The sequence below is a fragment of the Pantherophis guttatus genome, chromosome 5 (genome assembly GCF_059756535.1).
Source record: "Pantherophis guttatus breed Tessera chromosome 5, ASM5975653v1, whole genome shotgun sequence".
Taxonomy (NCBI): domain Eukaryota; kingdom Metazoa; phylum Chordata; class Lepidosauria; order Squamata; family Colubridae; genus Pantherophis; species Pantherophis guttatus.
This window is the reverse complement of record NC_142067.1, coordinates 37,272,475-37,295,028: the sequence shown is the minus strand read 5'-3', so window position 1 is coordinate 37,295,028 and position 22,554 is coordinate 37,272,475. Positions and strand designations below refer to the sequence as shown.

The 22,554-nt window shown below is 38.1% G+C and overlaps 1 protein-coding gene across 3 annotated transcripts in view; it reads right to left on the bottom strand.

The window, feature by feature from the left end:
* TMPRSS7 (transmembrane serine protease 7) overlaps positions 1-22,554 on the bottom strand; it is a 34,363-nt gene that overhangs the window by 10,495 nt on the left and 1,314 nt on the right. For 2 of the 3 annotated variants that reach the window (XM_087894932.1, XM_087894930.1), the window contains exons 2-10: positions 16,897-16,964; positions 15,155-15,348; positions 12,781-12,819; positions 10,039-10,267; positions 6,735-6,865; positions 5,184-5,296; positions 2,712-2,818; positions 1,790-1,926; positions 110-217 (exon numbers count right to left, since the gene is read on the bottom strand). In XM_087894932.1, the coding sequence (XP_087751058.1) occupies positions 110-217; positions 1,790-1,926; positions 2,712-2,818; positions 5,184-5,296; positions 6,735-6,865; positions 10,039-10,267; positions 12,781-12,819; positions 15,155-15,348; positions 16,897-16,964 (1,126 nt within the window). The remainder of the gene's footprint in view (positions 1-109; positions 218-1,789; positions 1,927-2,711; positions 2,819-5,183; positions 5,297-6,734; positions 6,866-10,038; positions 10,268-12,780; positions 12,820-15,154; positions 15,349-16,896; positions 16,965-22,554) is intronic. The other variant, XM_087894931.1, reaches the window with a different exon arrangement.

The window sequence follows — 22,554 nt, the reverse complement described above, 5'->3', positions numbered from 1 at the left end:
AAAAACAAAGGAAGATAAGCAACAAATCACTTACATAAACAATAGAAAAAAAAGCAGCCAACTAGAATTATTACTATATTTTAGTTGTTGCATACTGCAGATACTTAACCACAAAACAATTCGTCACTTTCATCAAAGCAGTCATTGATTCCATCACAAAGCTGAATTTGTTGGACACATAACCCACTGTGGCATTCAAAAGACCCAAGTGGACAAGCTAAAAGGCAAAAGAGGGGGGGAAACATTGTGATTTCAGGTTTTCCATAAATTTCCTGTCCTCATTTTAAAGTTCAAGTTATGAGAAAGCAAGCAGGAGCTTTAAGAAAATAAGCCCAAATATAAACATGATTAAATAGTATTCTAGCACTACTGTTATTAATTTCAAAGGGGCAACTGTCCTACTAAATATTCCTTTTGATAAAGTTGTAGTAATATTACTTTGAAGTTGCTGTAAAAATGAGATAATAGAACATGGTAGTAGAAGCTGAAACTTACTTATTTTCAGGATTCATTTGTAATTCACCTTTCCTCATGACATATACACCAGGGGTGGGTTCTACTTACCTTTACTACCAGTTCACAGCAGGGCCGCGCACACGCAGAAGCATTTTGATGATGTCAGGGTCGGTGGGCAGAGCCTCCTGCCGGTTTTACTACCGGTTCTATAGAACCAGTGTAAACCGGGGGCAACCCACCACTGATATACACTAAGAAAAGTTATATGGAGCTTGAATTTTGGTATGGGAAGCCCAATCAGTGGTGGGTTGCCCCCAGTTCAGACCGGTTCATTAGAACCGGTGGTAAAACCGATGGGAGGCTCTGCCCACTGACCCGGACGTCATCAAAGTTGATCTGTGACCGCGTAGGTGCACAAGCAAAGCGAGCGCGTGCAGGCGTGCGGGCATGATGCGAACCGGTAGTAAAGGTATGTAGAACCCACCCCTGAGCCCAAGGTATCCAAGAAATGTCTGTAGGTCAAGTATGTCTCTCTGAGTAATATCTATTTCCAATTTTCTTCTTTCTGTAGCTTTCTGATCTCCATTTCTATCCTCTATTCTAAACTCAGTAATAAACTACATATCTTTCTATGGGTACACCGATAGAGATTCAAAGTATCATAAAACCAATTCTGTATTATTACAGCGGCCGTTCTCAAGTGGGGTCACTTGGGTTCTGCAAAAGAACATGACTGACATGAAAATCATTTTTTTCTATGTGTCATCCTCTATCTATTTTAGACTGAGAGATGTTTCTTCCTCATTGTGGTCCTTCACATGAAAATGAGCAACAGTGGGATTTCCTTTCCCAATTACTCAGCACATCTAGTAGCATTCCTCAGCTCATCTGTCTGCGTGTCAATGAAAAGATATTAAAGAAAAATATAAGTTAATAATAATCTCAAATGAAAGTAATTGTCTATATTTTTATTATTAACATGCAATTTGATTTTATAGCAACTGTATGTTACAGTTTTAGTTCTCGTGCTGTGCTAGATTTCTAAAGTATCTAGGAGTGCAGCTATAATTGCAATAGATCCATTGGGACTAACACAAATGAATCAAAACCTTCCACCTGATCATCAAATCATCCCAATTTTAGCAGATTAATTTTTGAAATGATAATTTGCTACTATATACAGTTACACATCTTTTTTCTCTATCATATCAAGTTTCCTTGATTATAAATGCTGGCCATTGAATAGAATCTAAGAAAATATATTATCTTAATAGCTGTATATAACATCTGTATGCCAGTAAGGGTTTCGAATACTTTTTACAGTCAGTCTTACGCTGGCTGATATTGTAACTTCCATATTCCACAAGAAAGGGATGTTCAGAAAGCTTGGAACTGCACTGAAATTCCATGTTAACCACCAAGTTTGCCACACGGAATATCGTTCGATGATCAATGTAGTAGCCACAATACCTGCAAAATGGGTTATATAAACTTATGCAGACCATCTCTTGTGAAGAGGTGAACAGTAAAATATAGCTGCAGTATAATTTTGCATTACCACATTTCTAAGTCTACATGCCAAAAGCTTCAGCTAGCAGTAGATTGTTCTACGCAGTGCTCTATTTTATTCCTTAAAGGTTTCCATGATTCTCCTTTGCAATCACCATTAAGTACTTTTTTCTGTATTTCCCTAACTGAAGACAGTTTTTAATTCTATTCCACTCCAAGTTTGCACTCACTTTCTTTCATTTTCCTCCTGTCTTAATGTATGGATGAGAAAAACAATAAGAATCAAATTCTTATCTTTCACATAGCACTCTTTCCCAAAGTGTTTTTGTGTTTTATACATGTCTTACTTAGCTTATCTATTGGGACAAACAATACTTTGCTTGATAAATAATTAAATCAGAATAATTATTGGTTTTAATATACAATAGTTTCTTTTGTTGTACAGTAGAACATGCTTCTAAGGGTTCATAAGACTAATTTAAATTTCTCTACACAAATGTGCACATCTTTAGTTACAGTATATTCTTTATGCCTCCTGAAATCTGTGAAATATTGATAAAATATGATAATGTACATTGTAGTGATAATTAAAATAAAAAACTTTCTAAATCATCACATAGGTACAACTATACTGACCCTTCCCTATCTGTAACATTAAAAACTCGTGTATTATTTCATATGTAAAGTTTTTCATTGCTTTTCATTGCTGCACCATTAAACTACTTACAGTATATGAGCACACTTACATTAGCTCATTAATTTTCCACCATCCATGTTCACAGCCTTTAATGCTTTTTTCACTGATCATATAATTATGAAACATCAGGGCAATACCAAAGTTCGTCTGAGGTGCCTGGTTTTAAGAAAGAATAAGAAAGTAAGGTTTGGGGTTGGGGTTTTTTTGCAAAAGGGAATCGATTTTCTGACAACTTGACTGTGTAGAAATAATGGCCTGTAATCAGTGGTGAATTTTTTTTTTCCTACCAGTTCTATGGGCATGGCTTGATGGGCGTGGCGTGGCGGGCATGGCAGGGGAAGGATACTGCAAAATCTCCATTTCCACCCCACTCCAGGGAAAGGATACTGCAAAATCCCCATTCCCACCCCACTCTGGGACCAGCCAGAGGTGGTATTTGCCAGTTCTCCGAACTACTCAAAATTTCCGCTACTGGTTCTCCAGAACCTGTCAGAACCTGCTGAATTTCACCCTTGCCTCTATTACTTTTTATCAGAATTTGTTTCATATGTCACAAAAATAAAATGAGGATAAGCTAGAAGATATATATAACATCATTTTACGTATGTATTAGCATTGGCTGCAATGGAAAGTTAATAGGGAGTGAGACGTAAGCTGTAAAGTGTTTGGAACAAAAAGTCCCACTGTGTAATGGGGAATATGTTCTTTCTCCATTTATATTTTGCCAGACTTTCATTGTTCCATATTATTTCCACAAGTGTAATTAAGGCATCAGGATAGAATCCAGGAAATAATGAGTTCTAGTTCATCCTTTGGCATGAAGCCAACTGGTTGACTTTGAGCTACTCAATGTCTATGGAGATTCTCAGTCATCCAGGTCATGGTTGTCTCAAAGGGACTTTTTCAAAAGGCAACTGGACTTTTTTTCCCTTGAAGACATTTCACTTCTCACCCAAGAAGCATCCTTAGTTCTCACTGAATGCTGGGGAATGGAAAAATTTATATTCCTTGCAATCATCTGGGTGTTAAAACTTTGAAGGTGGACCATTAGTTCTCTGAGAGTCATTGAAGCCCCTTAGGGGATTTATCTGTGTCTTCAGGGTCACCAGAGTCAGAGTACAAATGAGCGTCTCCTTGGAACTGCTGAAAGGACTGTGTCATTAACAGAAAATAGGTGGTTTTATTTCACCAATGTAGAGATCTGCACGTCTCACTGCATTGTACTGCATAAATCACATTGCACAGTTTGTGTCTGAGTATTTTATTTGATTTATTTAAAATGCGTGTGTATGTTGTGTTAGTTGAAAATCCTCCTGAACTTTTCAGATATTCCTGCAACATATGTAATGACAGTGTTGCAATGTTTCAAGTATTGTGGCTTGTCAATGGCATTGTCCTTCAGTAGATGTTGCAGGAAATCGATGACCTTTTCTTAAAATGACTCTAAAATGAGACTATTCAGAGTCCCATACATAGCAGCAGGGGTGGGCTGCTGGGGGTTTGAAGGGGTTTGAGAGAACCTCTAGCTAAGATTCTGTGCAGGTCAGAGAACCCCCAAATCCCACTCCTGGTTGCCCCCCCGCCCTGCCTTTCCCAGGAGTCCCCACGCAGTCCATTTTGGATGCAGGTAAGTGCAGGGCATGTGCGGAGGCTCGAGAAAGGCGAAAAACAAGCCTACCGGAAGTTCAGGAAGGCCAGAAAGGGCCTGTTTCCGGCCTCCAGAGGGCCTCCAGAGCCTGTGGAGGCCGTTTTCGCCCTCCCAGAGGCTTGAAGAAAACCTCCGGAGCCCGGGGAGGGCAAAAATGCCCCCCACCGTTGTACAGGAGGCTGACTAGGCCACGCCCACCATGGCCACACCCACCCAGAAACCGGGCAGAAACCCCTTGCTAAAAATTTTGAAGTCCACCCCTGCATAGCAATGTCCTTTAGTGGGCTGAATGTTTACCTACCAACAAGAGGGAAGAGGGAAAAGAAAAGAGGGAAAAGAGGGAAAAGAAAAAGAACTAAAAGACATCAAGAAAGTCCTCTGAACTTGTGGCTATACCAACTGGGCCTTCATCAGAAAAAGGGCCAACAGGAGCTCCTCCAAAACAGACAAAGAAGAGAACAACAAATGAAGCAACTTTGTCATTCCATATATTGAAGGAATACCTGAAAGGTTCAGGAGGATTTTCAGCCAAGACGACACTTTAAACCCAAGAATATATTAAGGCAGAAGCTTGTTGCCTTAATTTAATCTGCCAGTTCTAAACACTTAAAGAGAGAAGTTAAACTGGCAGAATTAAAGAACAGGTGCACCTTTCCACCATTCACAAGGAAACCTTTCATCTCCCATTACAGCTATTTGACCCCCAAAAAAATCCCAGAGTGGGAGAGACATTAAAGCTTTGTGCAGAGATCAAAGAGATCAGACTTTTGCAACTTCATCTCACTAAAGAGACAGAGAGTCCTGTTTCCAACAGACACCAAACATGGGGAAGTGTAGTTGGGAAAGTCCTTTAAAGATGGTATTTAAAATTACCTGAAAAGTCCACATGCAAATACATTTTGGAGGGTAATAGCTGGGATAATGGGGACTTATGATTTGCCCTTCAAATCCGGAACTTCCTAATGCAAATATAGTATTTCCACATTCTAAGGGGGAAAAAAGGATGGTCCTGTTTATATACAGTTAGAAAACCAAGAATCAAACAAAAAAGGAAGAGACATTTTCTACTCTTTCACATAGATTTCAGCATGACAAAGAATGGAAATAATAAAAGCAAGAAAAAGTCTATTTCTCTTTAATTTCTTTTGTTAATCTGTCCATCTCAGCACATTCTAAAATCTTATCTATCAATTCTTCCTCAGTTGGAGTTCTTTCCTGTTTCCAGTTTTTTGCATATTCTATTCGTGCTGCTGTTAAGATATGTAGCATCAAATATTTTATTTCCTTGGAATATGGTCTTGTAAAAATTCCTAACAGAAATGTTTCTGGTTTTCTTTCTATTTGTTGGTCTGTTATTTGTTCTATCCATTTCTTAATGTTCGGCCAAATTTTTTTTGCTGCCGGGCACATCCACCATAAATGGCAAATCTATAAAACATCTTCAGCTGGTTTTCCTTGTATGCCGCCGATAGTGTTAATTTTGCATTTACTTGCCACATTGGAAATAATAAAAGCAAGAAAAAGACTAGTAGGAGAATTAAGATAGCAACAAACAACACTTAGTTGTTCCACAAGGATAGAGAGAGACCGAATACAATGCGGTATCTTAAACAAATGCTCTTGAAAACTAAGCACTGCCTTTACCTGCATGATGAAAAAGCATAGAAGACATAGTTTTGTAACCACAATAAAAAGATCTCTTAAGCTGCTAAATACCTACTACAGACTTTTTTTTTTAAAGTAAATGATAGTTAGTAAGGAAAATAAAGAAATTACAAGACTTATGGAGGAGTCATTGACTAATACATTACACTAGAAAAAATATACTCAAAGCTATCTGACTTCCTGTGCTAAATTGGAGAATCACCATTGCTAAAGATAATATGGTAGGATTAGTTTATTGGTATTAAACTACCAATAAGCAATTGAATAAACAACTGTTTAAAGATCAAGACTCTCTTAATTCAAGCTCTTTCCCTATTATGACATGGTTAGTTTTCTTGATCTGTTTCAGTATTTCTATGTTCAGTTCCCAGTATTCTCTATCAAGCCATTCTTTTCCTAGTAATGTTGTTTTAAAATGCTAATCAGATCTGATATGGATCAGCTTTCAGTGATGTCAGTAGACAAATTACTCTGGTGCTGGGTATATATGACAACTCCTCCATCTAGTGGTATAATGTAGCATAACATTGATGAGTTATGGGTGTAAGTACTAGACCTTGAGGTTTTAAGCAAAAAAACTTATTGAAAGTGAAAAAAAGAAAAAGAACACATGAAAAAAGTTGAGAGGAACTAAATGTATGCCAGAGATTATAAAATAAATTGTCATGAATAATGCACTACTTTCAAAGACAGAACATAATTTAAGTAATATGACCACATGTCCACAATTTTTTTTTTTAAAAAAGACAAAATACGCACTTTCTTGTGGAATCATCTCAAAGTAGCCATGAAATTCCTTCATTTGCCTAACTTGTGTGGACTTCAGCATAACTAACATCATATTATTTGTAGAAACAAAAGATATCCATGAATTAGAAGGTTCACATATTCTGAAATAAAACAATTTGTTATAAATGTATAGATGTTATAGAAATTACTAGATACCTTTCACGCCTATCCTAGAATTCTCCCTCCTGCTTTGTTGGTTAATCAATTGGTTAATTAATTGTGCTAATTGATAAAAAATACATTTTTTATAAAAACAAATATAAAATCCTTATAGTTCTGGACAATATATGTTGGAAAAAATATTACAGATTATATAAGAGATATGCTTGACTTGATAGTGGCTTAAGAGCTTCTAAATCACTCTCTCAGCCCAATTTACCTCACAGGGTTGTTGTTACAGGCAAGGACGGAAAGGAAGTATGTGCCCTGCTTTCACTTACTTACAAAGTAATAAAGGCAGGGTTTAAAAAATCTAATAAATATATTAAATAAATAGTTTCACTCATTACCATGGCTTAACATTTGATGTGATATATCAGCGGTTCTCAACCTGGGGGTCGCGACCCCTTTGGGGATCGAACGGCCATTTCACAGGGGTCGCCAAAGCCCTCTCTCGCCCCCCCCCCCACGCCTTCACTCACTCTCACTCTCTGCTCTGTTGGATCGCCGGCCGTTCGCTTACCCCGCCCACTCCCAATCTATTGCTGCCTCCTAAGTCCCAGCTGATGGCTAGAGGAAAAAAAACTGTTTAAATTCTTGCCGCGGGGCTTCAAAGGGCCGCCCTATAGCCAGTGGTGGGATTCTGCTGGATCCACCCGCCCCTTGCCCCGCCCCTCCGCACCACTATTTATTGCCAATAAATAATGGTGGGCGAGGGGCGGGCGAGCCAGCAATTTAACAAATGGTTCGGTGCTTTTTTGTAATTTTATTGGCCCGTGGAGCTTCAGCATAGGCTAATTAGCCCTTGATTAGATCGGGTCCTGACTCTCAGCTGATTTGCTCTCAGCTGTTTTGCTCAGGGCTCTGCTGCTTGTTTGCAAAGAGTGCTGGAGCAATTTTTTTTCCCCTAGCTATTCTGAAAAACGAAACTGAAAGTAAAGCAGGCTGTTGGCTTTGCTGTTGCTACAACATTGGAAAATTAGGCAGGCAGATTTCTTTTCTTTTTCCTCACCAAAAAAGGTAGGTGCAAACAATGGGAAATTTAGGGAAAAAGTGGAGAGTTCAAGATTTTAAAACACAAAAGAAAAAAAGCTCTATTTAACTAGGGAATTGTAATAATTGAGATACTATTAATTGTATATTGTGTTGAAAGCAGAAATGGTTAAGTTGTGGTTTGGAGGAATATATGGGTGAAATTATTTGGTTTATTATTATTGGTAAATATAATTAACTGATTTGTAAGAAATTGGATTGCATGGAAATAATTGGAATATTCATGTTCATATTGATTAAAATACAAAAAAGGTAGTTATATAACTAATTGATTTATATTAAAATGTTGAATTTATATTAAACAACTGTAATATTACATAATTAACCAATGTGAGGATGGATATAAAAATAGATGACAATGGGAAGGGGTATAATATAGAATAGAAGGGAAAAATTGAATTTGATTAAGATTAGAGATGAGGATGAAGGGTAATATTGGTTTTTTACAAAAATAGATGTGGAATAAATATGGCAAAAAGGAAATATAGAAATTGTAAATTTAATTGAAATGACTAAACACTGTTTAAATTTGTGAACTGGCCAAATACTCTGTTCAAAGAAAATACATTGTATGTTTGTATGTGTGTTTCTAATGTTATTTATTCATATTTATTCTCTTTTATTTTTTAATGTTTAACAATTCATTCTTTATCTTAATATCTTGATATTTGTTTGGGGTTGGCTTTCTTCCCTTTCATCTTTTTTATTGTACAGCAATCTTTCTCCTCAAACTTACCACCTCTCTCTTTTCTTTCCTTCTTACTTTCTCTTCCTCCCCCTCTTCTTCTCCTCCCTACTTCCTCTTCCTTTCTCCTTCTCCTCCTCTCTTCCTCCCTCTCTTACCCTCACTCCTACTCTAATTTCCCTTCCCTTCCTTCATCTCTCTCTATTGCTGTATCCTTTTATGCATATGGACTACTCAGAGGGCTGAAAAAGTTATTTTTGACTGGTCCTCGCACTTTTGACCAGTCCTCGAACTTACGACTGTCCTCACATTTTACGTTTTTGCCCTATCTTGTCACCATGGTGAAGAGAAGCAGTTGTGAAATGAGTGACACGGTTGTTAAGAATGCTACAATGGGCACAAATGATGACCAGTCATAAGTGCGAAGACTGGTCAAAAGTGCGAGGACCTGCCAGAAATCACTTTTTTCAGCCCTCTGGGTAATCCTTTTGTGCACATGGACTACTCAGAGGGTTGAAAAAGTTATTTTTGACTGGTCCTCGCACTTTTGACCAGATCTCGAATTTACGACTATCCTCACATTTTACATTTTTTGCCCTATCTTATCACCATGGTGAAAAGAAGAAGTTGTGAAATGAGTGACATGGTTGTTAAGAATGCTGCACGGGCATAAATGTGAGGATGGTCATAAGTGTGAGGACCAGTCAAAAGTGCGAGGACCTGTCAGAAATGACTTTTTTCAGCCCTCTGAGTAGTCCCTATACACATAGCCATGACCACCCGGTCACATGACCAGCTAGCCACGCCCACCCAGTCACATGACATCCAAGCCACACCCACAAAATAAGCCACACCCACAGAACCGGTAATAAAAAAATTTAGAACCCACCCCTGGTTGGGGGTCACCACAACATGAGGAACTGTATAAAAGGGTCGCGGCATTAAGAAGGTTGAGAACCACTGTGAAATATGAACCTAGATAACTTGCAGTTCGTTTAAATGGTATACACACACACACACGCACGCATACATACATACACATAAGGAACGTACACACAGATATACATACATACACACATACACACACATGCATACATACATACACATAGGTACATACACACACATATACATACACACACACACACACACACACACACATATTTTATCTGGGTATATTGTATGAAGCCAACTATTGTTTCAAAACATTTTGAATTTTGAATTTTAAAACATTTAGCCTTCTTGCAATGGAGGCAGTTATTTATTAATACAACATATGAAAGTGAAGAAATTCTAAGATTTTATGTAATATCTTTAGATTTTTAAAAAAATCTTAGCAATATTTTTTTAAAAAAATCCTTATTAGAAAAGACTTCTTACCGATATAATATCTTACTCTTTATTGGCATTAGGGAGTCATAAATGGTCAATGAATCACTAATGCAGTTGTCCGCTTCAATCCGAATGGATGCTATAGAAAGGCGAATTAAGTAGCCAACCAACGCAATCAGTTTAAAATAACAGATCATCCTTCCTGATGTTTCCAAAAAGTCCAATGGAAAATGTTGATGCAAGACATCTGCATGCAGATCATAGATGCAGTTTGCACCTGCAGAAATAGTGCAAGCTCATTTCATTTACCAATTGCTCCACTACAAATACTATGTACAACTCACATGTTACATAGAATTTCTGATGTCACTGATAAAAATGAAAATTTTGTAACTACTTGCATTAACAATTTCATTTCTTTATAAAAGTTTGGGTGATCACAAGAGCAGATTGATTGCAAAAATAATTGAAGTATTCTTGAAGTTTACAATTTTGATTTTGAGAAGAGGGAAAGAGAGGAGGGGAGGAACAGAGAGGAAAGGAACGAAGAAGAAAGGAAAGGAAAGGAAAGGAAAGGAAAGGAAAGGAAAGGAAAGGAAAGGAAAGGAAAGGAAAGGAAAGGAAAGGAAAGGAAAGGAAAGGAAAGGAAAGGGGTACACATAATTATACTCATATGAATATGAGTGTCCATGTGGGACACAGCCAAACTTATCAAGATGGCAAAAGAAATATTTCATTACAAGTGTTCTGAGGTCACATTTTGTTATTTGCAACCTTTCCATTCAGCTTTCCACAAGCAAAGTCAATGGAGGAAGCAGGATTCACTTAATAAATGCATGATTAATTTAACAACTGCAGTGATTCGCTTAACAACCATAGCAAAAAAGATTATTAAATCAAATGTGACTCACTTAATAACTGCCTTGCTTAGCAATTAAATTCTGTTCCCAGTGGTGGTCATAAGTCAAGGAGTACTTGTATTTTAATTTAGTTGTCATGCATATCCTGCCTCAGTATAATAGCAGTAGCAATAGCACTTAGACTTATATACCACTTTACAGTGCTTTATAGCCCTCTCTAAGCTGTTTACAGAGTCAGCATATTGCCCCCAACAATTTTGGGTCCTCATTTTACCCACCTCGGAAGGATGGAAGGCTGAGTCAACCTTGAGCCTGGTGAAATTCGAACTGCCAAATTGCAGGCAGCCAGCAGTCAGCAGAAGTAGCCTGCAGTACTGCACTCTAACCACTGTGCCACCATGGCTCATAAAAGGAACTGTGCTCCAAAGGTGTGAAAGATTTATGCAGATTAATGTTGATCTTCAGTTACTACTTCTTTTAAGAATTTTTTTTATCTTGGTTTCTAAATGTGGTGTAAGCCACTCAGAGTTGTTTTGATTTGGACAGCCTTATAAATTAAATAAATAAACTGTATTCTGGCCTCATGCAGTCGTGTAGCTGTGAGCTCCATGTAGATTAAATAACAGGAATGGCATCTGTGGAGATTCTCAGTCATCCAGGTCATGGTTGTCCCAAAGGTACTTTTTCAAGAGGCAACTGCACTTTCTTGTTTTTCTTTGAAGACATTTGGCTTCTCAACCAAGAAGCTTCTTCAGTTCTGACTGGATGGTGGGGAATGGAAAGATTTATATTCCTTGCAGACAGCTGATCATTTGCATTCTTTTAGAGATTTGTTGAGGCCCTTGGAGGGTTATCTGTGTCCTCAGTTGTGCAAAGAGCACCTCAACAACTTTCTAAAACACGGGTGGGGTGTCCAACTCATGGCACCATGTTGCCGTCACGTGATATATCGCAACATTTTTTGTTAAAAGCTGGATCTAGCCCAATAACTCAAAGTCAGACTTCAATTCTTTTCAGTAGCTTTATTATAGGCTTAATGGTACTGGAGGTCACTGACCTTGTACCTTTCCCTTTCAGGTATACATCTGGAATACCATGTGGACCACGTGGTCGGAGCTTTTATACCCAGGAGGAGGGGCAAAGAGATAAGGAGTGGTTACAGGGGTTATGGGATATGTGGTCAGTTAACCCTTGCAGGTCCGGGTGATCAGGGAGATGTAGTAGTTAGACATTTACCATGACATTTTTCCCTTCACAAAGCTGGGGTGGGCATGGCCTATGCGTGACACATCTGGCCCAGGGGCCACTAGTTTGACAGCCCTGCTCTAAAATAATGCAAATGACCAGCTGTCTGCAAGAAATATAAATTCTTCCATTCCTCACCATCCAGTCAGAGCTGAAGAAGCTTCTTGGTTGAGAAGTGAAACATCTTCAAAGAAAAACAAGAAAGTCAAGTTGCCTGTTGAAAAAGCATGTTGGAGAGCAGGAATGGTGGAAACAGAGGCATTCTGAATTATTAAACGCCTCTAATGATATCCTGTGGAGAACTGATATCTGTTCAGATTGCATATGCTACTGTTTCTGTTGATTGTCTCCTTATACTATAGCCTGGTTTAACACACAAAATAAACTATATATTTTTTTAAAAATCGAACCTAAAACAGAAACATCTTAAAAAAAAAAAATCTTACTCTTGGAAATGGAACCATTTCCTAATTCTCATTTATCTCTAGCATCTTTTTAAGGATTATGCTTTATAAAGTACTTTGAACAATTAAAAGCATTACAGAAACATAAAGGTTAATAAAGCAGCCATAAAGAAAAATAGTGTTTTGGTAAGTAAATCACTTCAATTTTAATTGTAATATATACTTCTCAGTTAAAATGAGGTTAAGAACAATATTTATGACAGGAAAACCCAGTAATGTACCTGTTCCTGTTGTTGAAGAGTAATCCGATCGAAGCCCAACTACATTGGGGAAAAAAATCCTAATAAATATGCTTATATTTAAGCAAAGTTTACAATAAATAGTCAGTAGACAATACATACTGTGTGTATATAATGTTATAGATTTGGAGCTCGAGAAGCCAAGAAAATGTATTTTGTACTATTACATAAGAATTTATGATGCCATTTGAACTCACTCAGTAAAGAGAAGCTCATAAATTCTGTCTTTGGTTTCACTGCCAAATTTATATTAGGATTAGGATTATTTTTTCCAAGTTAATTTGGAATTTAATTTCCAGTTTTTTATACTCATTAAAGCAGCAGTGAAATCCAGCTGGATCTATCTGGCTCACGTGAACCGGTAGCAGCAGTGGGAGGCTCCGCCCACCTGCCAGGACGTCATTACATCCCGTTTTTGCCCTCTGCGCATGCACAGAAGGCTCTGCGCATACACAGAAGGGGCATGCATGCTCCCAATCCTGAACTGGTAGCGAAGGCAAGTGGCTTCCACCACTGCACTAAAGCCATATTCTGCATTTTGTATCAGGTCCTGGCCTTATTTTCTGTGATAATTTCATAGCAGTGTTTCATTCCTGATTCTTTTAATTTCACTTGGTAGGACTTAGTTAACAAAGCGTTTCTAACATATTTAAAATCAAAAGCATATTACTTTTTAATAGCCTGGGTCTGGAGGCTAAAACAAATGAAGTTGCAGGAACTGGGTATGTCTAGTTTAATGAAAAGAAGAACTGGGGGTGACATGATAGCAGTGTTCCAATATTGAAGGAGCTGCCACAAATAAGAGGGGGTCAACCTATTCTCCAAAGCACCTGAAGGCAGGACAAGAAGCAATGGATGGAAAACAGTCAAAAAGAGAACCAACCTAAAACTAGGGGGAAATTTCCTGATAGTTAGAACAATTAATCAGTGGAACGACTTGCCTCCAGAAGTTGTGGATGCTCCAATACTGAAGGTTAAGAAAATATTGGACAACCATTTCTCTGAAATGGTATAGATGTTTTCTGCCTGAGCAGAAGGTTGGACTAGAAGACCTGCAAGGTCCATTCCAACTCTTGTCGTTCTGTGTTGCCACACTATGCCACTAACTGTCAAAGAACTAATTGGTATGTAGAGAACAGGAACTCAACTGCCAATAGCTTCTTTGCCATTTTGGCACCCCCATTGCCTTCACTTATGGCTAACCTATTCCACCATCACCCTTGATACTCCATGGTATTGGTGCATTCTAAAAATGTCTTTGCTTTCTTTCTTCTTAAAAAGTGAAGCACTTTGCATTTGTCTCTGTTAAATTCTATTTGTTTATTTTTAGCCCATTTCTATAGGCAGTCATAATTATTTCCATGTTTATGGTACTATCTGTATCTAATTTTATTAAGCAACCTGTTTTTTCTAATTATTAAAGATCACAGGGCCCAGAACCAATATTGTGATATTTCTCCACTGGCCCATTGAGATAGGATTTCCAGTTACCTAGTTTGATAATCAGAATGTTACAGTTAAATGTTAAAATGCTTTCTTGAAATCAAGATATAGTACATACGCACCGTTCCCAGAACCAACTAAGAAAGTTATCCACTCAAAAGCTGATGTATTGTTGACAAAGAATGTTCATTTATGATAGTTATTACATTGTCTTCAATTCGCTTAGAAACTTTAAAATCTATTTTAAAATCTTTCCAAGTACTGATGTCAAAGAGATCTATAATTAATTATTTTTATTTCTGTTCTGAAATACATTTGTCTTTCTTTTCTCATTTATAAGTTTTAAGATAATAGTTAGAAAATATTTCTTAGTAATTTTTAAAATTCCCAGGAATTTATACACATGCTGTTTTTTAAAAGTTGCTGGATATAAAGAATATATATGCAGCAAGGGCATTCTTGTATAACTGTGAAGAGTAGTTGTTCTTGCATAAGAAAATTGTTCATTTATCATTTCTGGAAAAAGGGCAGTTCTTTCCATCAGAACAGAAGTGGGCAATGCATGCAAAACCAGCTCCATGTCTGCAACCTTCAAAAGCCCTCAAGATTTGGCAGCTAATATTTGGCAGCACATTTTTCAGTGTTACTATATTTTTGAAACAAAAGTGAGCCTTTAGTTACGCATGTTTAAGTATCTAGGAGACTTATCAGATCTGTTTTGAATAACAGCCATAAACGTTCATAATCATTTTAAATTAAAAAGCAGGCTGAAATTTTTATTCCCCTGAATTTATGATTTCCAAGCATATTTGTGTTCCCATCAATCCTTGAATAAAATGTTGTGCACTCAGAAAAAGGAAACCTTCAGATACAATGAATAGTACATATGAATTCTTGATTTAGAAATACCAACCATTGAGTACAATGGAATCCATATCCACTGCAAGGCCTTGAAGACTCCCTACTGAGGTTCGATTGGTGATGCTTGTGTGAATTGAATTTCTTAAAATAGCTGCAACACAGTCTTCACAAAATATTTGGCCTTTTGCCTGTGGTACCACAAACACAATCCAGAAATGGACAAGAAGTCCCCCATTGTTGTTATTGCTGAAATCAGTACAAAACAAATTGTATTTATTTAATTGAGTTATACGGTTGCTTGTATAGTTCTATTTTTAAGGGCTTGGGGCAATTTCCAAACAAAGAAAATAAGGACTAAAACAGAGGTGGGTTTCAGCAGGTTCTGACCAGTTCTGGAGAACCGGTAGCAGAAATTTTGAGTAGTTCGGAAAACTGGTAGTAAAAATTCTGACTGGCCCCGCCCCCATCTATTTTCTGCCTCCCAAATCCCAGCTGATCAGGAGAAAATGGGGATTTTGCAGTAACCTTCCCCTGGATTGGGGACGGAATGGAGACTTTACAGTATCCTTCCCCTGTCATGCCCACCAAGCCATGCCCACAGAACCAGTAGTAAAAAAATTTGAAACCCCCCACTGGACTAAAACTAACTTACTAAATTAACAAAGATTATCCACCAAGGCAGTCCGGGTCCATCTTCTGGACTAAATGATCCTCAGGACAATACAGTTTAAAAAACCTTGTAAATGTGGAGCAAAATGAGGCCCCAGCAGACCTCAATGGGCAAGATATTCCATGTTGTGTGAGTTGCCATTTATAACTTTGAGGCCGCTCTCTTATCATTTCACAGAAATTGGGAATTGGCTAGATATGTTCAGGATGCATGCATATACCGGGCTAAATCTGGACAGGAGAAATGTCCCGCTATGTAGTATTGACCAAAATTGTGGAAACCTTTTGGGAAAAGTGTATTTTCTAAAACTAGCTAATAACACCACTTTTTTGGGGAGTAGTACCATAAAATTATATATCATTGAAAAGATAATTTAATCAAGAATGTAATGCAATAACTTTTATGAAGGATTTGCTAGTAGAAGTTACAGTATAAAGAAGAAAAGTGAAACATGTAGAAAAAAACAAGATATACAAAAATTATCACGTCAGTTAATACTTAGTTGGGTAACCTTTAGCATGAATTATGGCCTTACAACATCTTCCTATGGAGCGAACCAAGTCTTTTAGTTCTGCAACTGTTATAATGTGAAACCAAGATCGAATGATTGTTTCTATTAACTGGGTTTTATTGCTGGGTCGCTTCTGACTAACAAATTTCTTTAGTCAGCTCCATAGATTTTCAATTGGGTTAAGATCTGGGCTATTCCCAGGCCATTCCAGCAGTGGAATATGATTATCTTGAAACTCCAAAAAAAAGTGGTGTTATTAACCATCAAACCTCAAAAATACACTTTTCCCCTAAAGGTTTCCACAATTTTGGCCACTACTGTATCTATCTGAGTGCCAAGCTATTTAGGACTTTATATGTGATATCCGCCCAGAACCTTATTGGCTTATATAAAAAACTGATAAGCTTAAAAATGTAAGCTCCTATCATCATTCAAAGTAAATGCTAATAGCTTTTGAAATATACAATGTATCAACATGGAAGGGAAATGTTGTTTATGCTGGCACTCAATCATTTTATAAAGTTGTGCTTGACTTACAAGATAATTGACTTGCAACAAGATAAGAAGATATTTATCATTAAATGATAAAAACAAACTATAAATTATGTCCCACCTGACATCAGAGACAATGGATTGCTTGTAAAATTTTGAGAAAGCAGATTTGGTATACACCAGATTCATCTGAAAGACAACATTTACAGACTTGTTTGAGTGTTCTGCATGAAGTCAATTTAATTTTACTGAGAACAGTCTAATTTGTGGATTCGTAACAAGAATTAGTGATTATTTCTGAGAATGATTAAATATTCTTATAATACGGTAACTACTGTATTCATTTATGAAAGTAAAGAACAACATTTATCACAGCTTTTGTTTGCCTGGTTATAAAAGTTCCCACCTTCCTCTGCCAACTTTTAATTAGATGTGACTTTATATTTTGAAAGCTGAATGAAGTTGTACCAGCCTAAAATAAAATAAAAGTTAATGATTTAATGGAAACAAAGTGGGATATCCGTTATTAATTCAATTTTAGTCCAAGAGTAGTTTCCTCAGACAGATAGCATCTTCAGCCAGTTGCAATTTTGTACAATTTAAGAGTTTCCAAAAATACTCAGGATACTCTACAATAAAAAACTACTTCAGAAAAAAAAGAATGACAATAAGTTAACCCAAGAGTAAAGTTACAATAAAGATATTTTCCATTATTTTTCACTAGTTAAAAATGGAAGCTTGGCTTCCGGTTTGGCTTCCGTCATCGCCAGATGGTCTTTCAGGACCGCCAGCCTCGTCGCCCGTAAGAGCCGCCTCTACAGCAGAGAGACGGCTCGAAAAACTCCGTCTCATTGAGGAGACGTGAGAGAGAGCCGGCGAGAGCAGGTAGAGCCCTCTGCGAACTCCCCAGAGTTTTTTTTTACTCTTGGGGAGGAAGCAGAATGGGGCTCCCTATCCAGCTCGCCGCTGCTCCGGGCTTCGGGGGATCTCTTTGATAAATATTCAATAAAATAGCTCAGAAGTAGAGTCTAAAATAAAGGAAGCTGATCACAAGACTTACAATGCAGATAATATAAAACAAAGGATTGAAAATGAAGTCACAATGAATGCAATTCAGATCTATGGAATTTGCGATCAGAATGAGGGGAATACAGGAAAATAACAGAGAGGACTTGAGAAAGATGTCTGCTGAAGTTCTGGCTGTGATTTTAAAGGTTAGTAAGCTAAGATTGATAAGGCCTACAGAGTAAATTCTTGGGTGGCAAAGCAAAGGCAGTTGCCCAGAGATGTGGTGATTTACTTTACTTTACTGATAAAGGAATAAGAAATGATATTGTGCAAAAGTCTTTTAACTCCACTCCAGAAATGAATGGAAGGAAGATCTGGATATATAAAGAGCTGCCGTCCAAGATGTTAAAAGATAGAAAGGACTTTGGATTTTTGGTGACTGAGCTAAAGAAACAAAACATCCCATTTAGGTGGGATGCTCCAGTTGGTATAATATTGAGATATCAAGGAGAAAGATATCAACTAAATACTGTTGAAAAAGCGGAAGAATTTTACTACAAGGTTTTTAAAATGGGCCCAACATCTCCACGTATGTCACCAGTGTCAGGAACACAGGAGGGGGATAAAGAAAAGCAAAATGAACAAGATATTGAAACTCAGGATAAGCAGATGGAGATGGAGGTAATGGAAAAACAAGTTACAGAAGGCTTTTTGGATGAGCCGCTTTTGGATTCTCCCTTAGAGGCTATAGCTGGATCACCTATAAATATAAGAGAGGCGGCTTTGGACCTCGATTTGATGTTTTATCAAGTTACAGACCAGCATATAACTCAATCAGCTGATATACAAGTCCTAGGAAGGCAACCAGGATGGAGATCTAAACCACAACAAGTTAAGAAAAGAAGAAGCAGGTCCTACAAAACTAAAAATTTTTAAATTAAACAATTTTTTTTCTTTTTTAGCCAACAGATTAATGCCAGTTACTTAAGAGACGATTAAATATAATAAGCGGGATTTATAGAAGGCTGATACATGAAAATATAGCTGAGGCAAATTACAGACTTATACTATTTTGAGAAGAATAACAGATCTCTGCAGTGCTGGTGTTTTTGGGATGTGGAAGATGGCCTTTGATTGAGCGGATTGGAACTTTCTATTTTGGACTCTTTGAAAAATGGATTACGTATATTTTGAGTTATAAGGCAAGAGAACTATGGAATTGGGGCATGCAGAAGATCTGGTTGTTACCCTAACTTGGTGGTTGGAATTAATAATCTAGACAAAAGACACTACAGAAGATACTACATGGAATATAAATATAAAGTCACTCGGGTGTTTTTTTATATACAGAAACATTTATTATTGATGGGGGCAGATGGTAATTGAAGATACTGAATACACTGTTGGAAGCAGAACTTGATGTTACCCTAACATGGGCGATGGAATTAATAATCTAGTTGAAATACATTACAGAAGATACTATATGGATTACAAATTTAAAGTCATTTGAGGATTTTATTTATATATGGAAATATCTTTTAGTGGTGCGGGCAGAAGAACAAAGATATTAAAAATATTATGTATGGTAGACCTGTAGGAAAGTGGGTGGAGATAGATTAGGTTACTGATTGTTTAGTTTAGGAAAAGGGATGTTGTGTTCAGATATTAATATACTTAAAAGATTTGAATTAAGAGATATATGTGTGGGGATGGAGGAAATGGGTAGATTATGAGTTGAATAAATGCTAAATTAGGATTTATTATATAGTTTTATAGCTGAATGTTGCTTTGAAATGTATAGTATAGGGGGATATAATAATAATGTTAGAAAGAAATGGTTAGCACATAGGGGGTGGTGTAAAAGGGTGGTAAAGTATTATATAATGTGATATCAATTTGGATTTTATCTTGGAGAAGCCATGGGGGGAGGGGAGGGTGGAGGGGGGTTAGGGGGGGGGAAGGGGGAAAAATCTGTATTTGAAAAACTTTTTCAATAAAAATAAAATGGAAGCTTATCAAGAGTTATTGTGTTTTACAACTGTGCATTTCTTCTTCCATGCCCATTTTTTCTTTTTTTATATAAAAACACGAGTGTCCTTGGTCTAGTTCACAGGAGTTCAGCATACTGTTTAATTCTAAAGTAGTATCCAGAAATTACATATTTTAATAAGCAATAATAATTACAATTATTGCTCTGTTAGTGAATCTTTCAATTGTCCTTCAAAGCCATACTCCATGGCCTACACTTGCCCATTGGTTTCATGTAGATGTTAAACAGGAGTAGGGAAAGTAGAATACTCTCTGAAATACCATGGAGTCTATAACTTCACCTTCCTGATACCAGCTGGAACTGTTTTCAAAGGAAGTAGGAGAACATCTTACAACCATGCCTCCCTTCCATTCCCAACCCCCTATCCTGGTTCAGAATGATACAATGATTAATCATATCAAAAGAAATCCAGATGGGCCAGGTTGGTTATATCACAAATATCCTGACACCATAAAAGATCATTGACAAGTACAACTGATATTTTCTCAACCTGATCTGGTACACAATGAAAAGGTATCCAAATAATTTGCTTCCTCGAGGGGTCCTCTACAGTTGTAACTTTACCAGTTTTGCAGTAACTTTCTCACAAAGGAGAAATTTTGAGACTGGATGGAAATTATCCAACTCTGTTGGATCCATAGCTTCTTGAGAAGAGGGTAGATCACCAGTTTTTTTCAAAAGTGATAAAACAATCCCTTTCCTCAAGCAAGCACTTACCACCACATATATCCAACCATATGTTGTCTCTGAGCCTTGATTAACCAGAAGGAACATGGATCTAAAATATAAATGTCAGAACTCAAAGCCCAAGGTTTGCATTCTAGTAACCTCAGATTCTTCACAGATAACAAAACAGAGCTATTTCTCAGTCAATTCCATGGGACTTACACAGTCCTCAAAGAGACTCCTATAACAATTTCCTTGGCTCTTCCTTTCCCAGGAAACAAGTCACCTTAACTAGAGCCATAGGAAACTCATCTGTGAAGGCAATCAGAGTGGGAAAATGCTTAGGTTTTGTCACTCTTCTTGACACAGGGTATTCCTTAATAGTAAAGGGTTCTTACCTGTATTTAGTTGGATTTTCTCTTTGTTTTCCTCCAGTAGTGCTCTAGCGCCATTTCATCACCCTGGTTATTTGCGGGACCGCCTGCTACCACCAATAGCCTCCCACCGACTAGTACGCTCCCATAGAGAGGGGCTCCTCCGGGTGCCGTTGGCCAAACAATGTCGACTGGCAGCCCCCAGGGGGAGAGCCTTCTCTGTGGGGACACCTACTATCTGGAACGAGCTCCCCCCGGAGATACGGAAGATCCCGGATCTGCGTATCTTCCGTCGCGCGCTTAAGACGTTCCTATTTCATCAAGCTGGCCTGACCTAAATTTTCCTCTTTTTAAATACATCTCCACCCCAGACCAACCCAACAATGCCTTGGAAGTGATGTCCCAGTGCCTGGAGGCCGTGCGGGTTTGGATGGGGAGAAACAGGCTTCGACTCAACCCTTCCAAGACTGAGTGGCTGTGGCTGCCGGCGTCCTGGTATAGCCAGCTGACACCATTGCTGGTTATTGGGGGCGAATCACTGGCCCCCACGGAAAGGGCCCGCAACTTGGGCGTCCTCCTGGACGCACGGCTGTCTTTAGAAGGGCATATGACGGCCATGGCCAGGGGGGCTTTTTATCAGGTTTGCCTGATACGCCAGTTGCGCCCCTTTCTGGATCGGGACTCCCTACGCACAGTCACTCAAGCACTCGTCACCTCTCGTCTGGACTATTGTAACGCTCTCTACATGGGGCTCCCCTTGGGGTACACCCGGAGGCTCCAACTGGTGCAGAATGCGGCTGCGTGGGGGATTATGGGAGCGACGGGGCGCTCCCATGTGACTCCTCTCCTGTGCGAGCTGCATTGGCTTCCGGTGGACTTCCAGGTGTGCTTGAAGGCGTTGGTGATCACCTTTAAAGCGCTCCATGGGTTAGGGCCAGGGTACTTACGGGACCGCCTTCTGCCACCAATAGCCTCCCACCGGCCAGTTCGCTCCCACAGAGGGGTCCTCCTCAGGGTGCCGTCGGCTAGACAATGCCGGCTGGCGACCCCCAGGAGGAGAGCCTTCTCTGTGGTGGCACCTACCCTTTGGAACAATCTACCCCCAGATATACAAGTGATCTCCGACCTCCGGACTTTTCGCAGGGCCCTAAAAACTCATCTCTTTCAGTTAACCGGTCTCTCGTGATTTTATGGTTGATTTTAAATTTTGATATGGATTTTAAATTGATAAATTTTAAACTTTGGGCCAAATTTAATTATTTTAAATCTATTTTTAATCGTACTTTATGTATAAATGTTTTATTTTGGCTGTTCACCGCCCTGAGTCCGAAAGGAGAAGGGCAGTATAGAAATTTGAATAATAAAAAATAATAATAAAAATAAATAAATAATAAAATAAATGGGAATTTTAAATTTGGTTTTAAACTATTGGGGTTTTAAAATGGTTCAGCCAAATTTATTTAATTTGTTTTATCTCTATTTTAAATTTTGTATCTATATGTTTTATTTTATGGCTGTTCACTGCCCTGAGTCCTTCGGGAGTAGGGCGGTATACAAATTTAATTAATAAATAAATAAATAATCACCCAAACTTCCCTTGAAAACCAGGCCCCCTCCAGAATCAGTGCACATAGGCTGCAGAGTCTGCACAGGTACAATCCAATCCAAGGCTGCTGTTGCT